General features: G+C 35.7%; 1 protein-coding gene across 1 annotated transcript; it reads right to left on the bottom strand.

Moving 5' to 3' along the window:
• Positions 1 to 583: 583 nt before the first annotated feature.
• On the bottom strand, positions 584 to 1,575 carry LOC103522761 (protein CutA homolog). Its single transcript, XM_008487855.3, has 2 exons — positions 1,558 to 1,575; positions 584 to 956 (listed from the first exon to the last, which is right to left on the bottom strand). The coding sequence occupies exons 1-2, from the start codon at positions 1,573 to 1,575 to the stop codon at positions 621 to 623; spliced, it is 354 nt and encodes a 117-aa protein (XP_008486077.2). The 3' UTR covers positions 584 to 620.
• Positions 1,576 to 1,781: the final 206 nt, after the last annotated feature.

Raw genomic sequence — 1,781 nt, 5'->3', positions numbered from 1 at the left:
ATACATTGCAGGTGAACATTTAAGATATTGCACATTAGGAGATATTTGCATAACTCTGTAACAACTTGCCATATGGCCCATATGGTCTGGCACTCTTTCACTTTAAAAACAAATTTTAATTTTACACTTGGGGGCTATTCCAAAAATTTTCACTATACAAAATGACGTAGGTAGGTAAGTAAGTAATAAATTAACACCATACATTGCAGGTGAACATTTAAGATATTGCACATTAGGAGATATTTGCATAACTCTGTAACAACTTGCCATATGGCCTGGCACTCTTTCACTTTAAAAACAAATTTTAATTTTAAACTTGGGGGCTATTCCAAAAATTTTCACTATACAAAATGACGTAGGTAGGTAAGTAAGTAATATTATATTTATACAGAGGAAATATTGAAAGACTAGTTTTAATGGTCATGAATGTAAGTTTTGGATCAAAGTATATATTTACAAAATGTTAGGTGCAAAGTTCCATTCAGGAACAGATTACAGGTCTTTCACTTACAATGTAAGTTTTGGATCAAAGTATATATTTACAAAATGTTAGGTGCAAAGTTCCATTCAGGAACAGATTACAGGTCTTTCACTTACCAGTCAAACTCTTCCAACATAGATTACTTTGGTGGAACATTATCTGAGATCCATTGTAGGTAAGGAGGATTTCCCTGTGTGATAGGCATACTGATAACTTCACACACTTCATATGGGTGGTTCTCTCGGATCCATTTGGTCATGTCTTCTAGGCGACTAGTGCGGCTCTTGATGATCATCATATGTTCAGTGTCTGTGTTCACTTTACCTTCCCATTTATACACAGACTTGACCCCAGGTATAATGTTAACACAGGCAGCTAAGTTCTGTGATAAGAGACCTTCAGCTAGTTTGGTAGCTACTTCATCCGATGGGGTAGTCACATAGGAGACTGAGTGTGTTCCTGTAGAAAACAAACACTTTTATGAGGCTAGGGATTATTTGCCCCTGTATAAAAGACAATAGACTTAAGTAAGTATATTGTCAATATTTCATGTGTACAGAACTGTGAATTGTGTTGCAATATGTTACCTATCAAAAAAGCCATCTGTAAACTAAAACCGAATTGTGAAGGTATTTATCGAATCAAGTGCTAAACATTTGTTTTTTCACTGGCAAGTGATCACCTGAAATCGTTAGTAGAAAAAAAAAAACGTATCCATCCAAAGTTCAAACGTAATGAATTAAACGTTAAACGTTAAAAAAAAAAACGGTTTAAACGTAAAACGTCAGACACAAGCACACTTACAATAACTATCCCTTTCTATCACTATTCCATCGCGATCTTCATTTCAAAGGTCACTTATTTCTTTCGGTGCCAAAATGGTAGGATGGATAAGATGATTCAAAATGAATCAAGTAGTTGTATAGTTGTGGTTAGTGTCAATGTCTAATCCAATACAACTGAGAGTTCACAACCGGACCAAACTAGGAACGTAGGGAGACTATAGAGGTCTATCGTTTAAGAGACGAAGTCTGGGGACATGTTTTCGTCGGTACAGGATAACTCCGGACCATTACAGTAGTCTCCCGATCCATAAAGGTTTTTCGTTGTTACACAACTTCCTAAACATTTCTTTGTTACAAAAGACCTTATTCATGTGGATTTACCGAAATCATCAAGACGTCGTCTCATCGGTCTGCGTACAGTGTTTATTCATATGAATAAGTATCGTGCAAGATTCAAGACAACCGTTTAGTCAAGTACTTTAAATAGTATACTAAAACGGCCGACTCAAAGTTTT

Source organism: Diaphorina citri, unplaced genomic scaffold (genome assembly GCF_000475195.1).
Source record: "Diaphorina citri unplaced genomic scaffold, Diaci psyllid genome assembly version 1.1 scaffold10976, whole genome shotgun sequence".
NCBI lineage: Eukaryota > Metazoa > Arthropoda > Insecta > Hemiptera > Psyllidae > Diaphorina > Diaphorina citri.
Note: the sequence above shows the minus strand (reverse complement) of the source record. Positions and strands in the feature narration are given on the sequence as shown.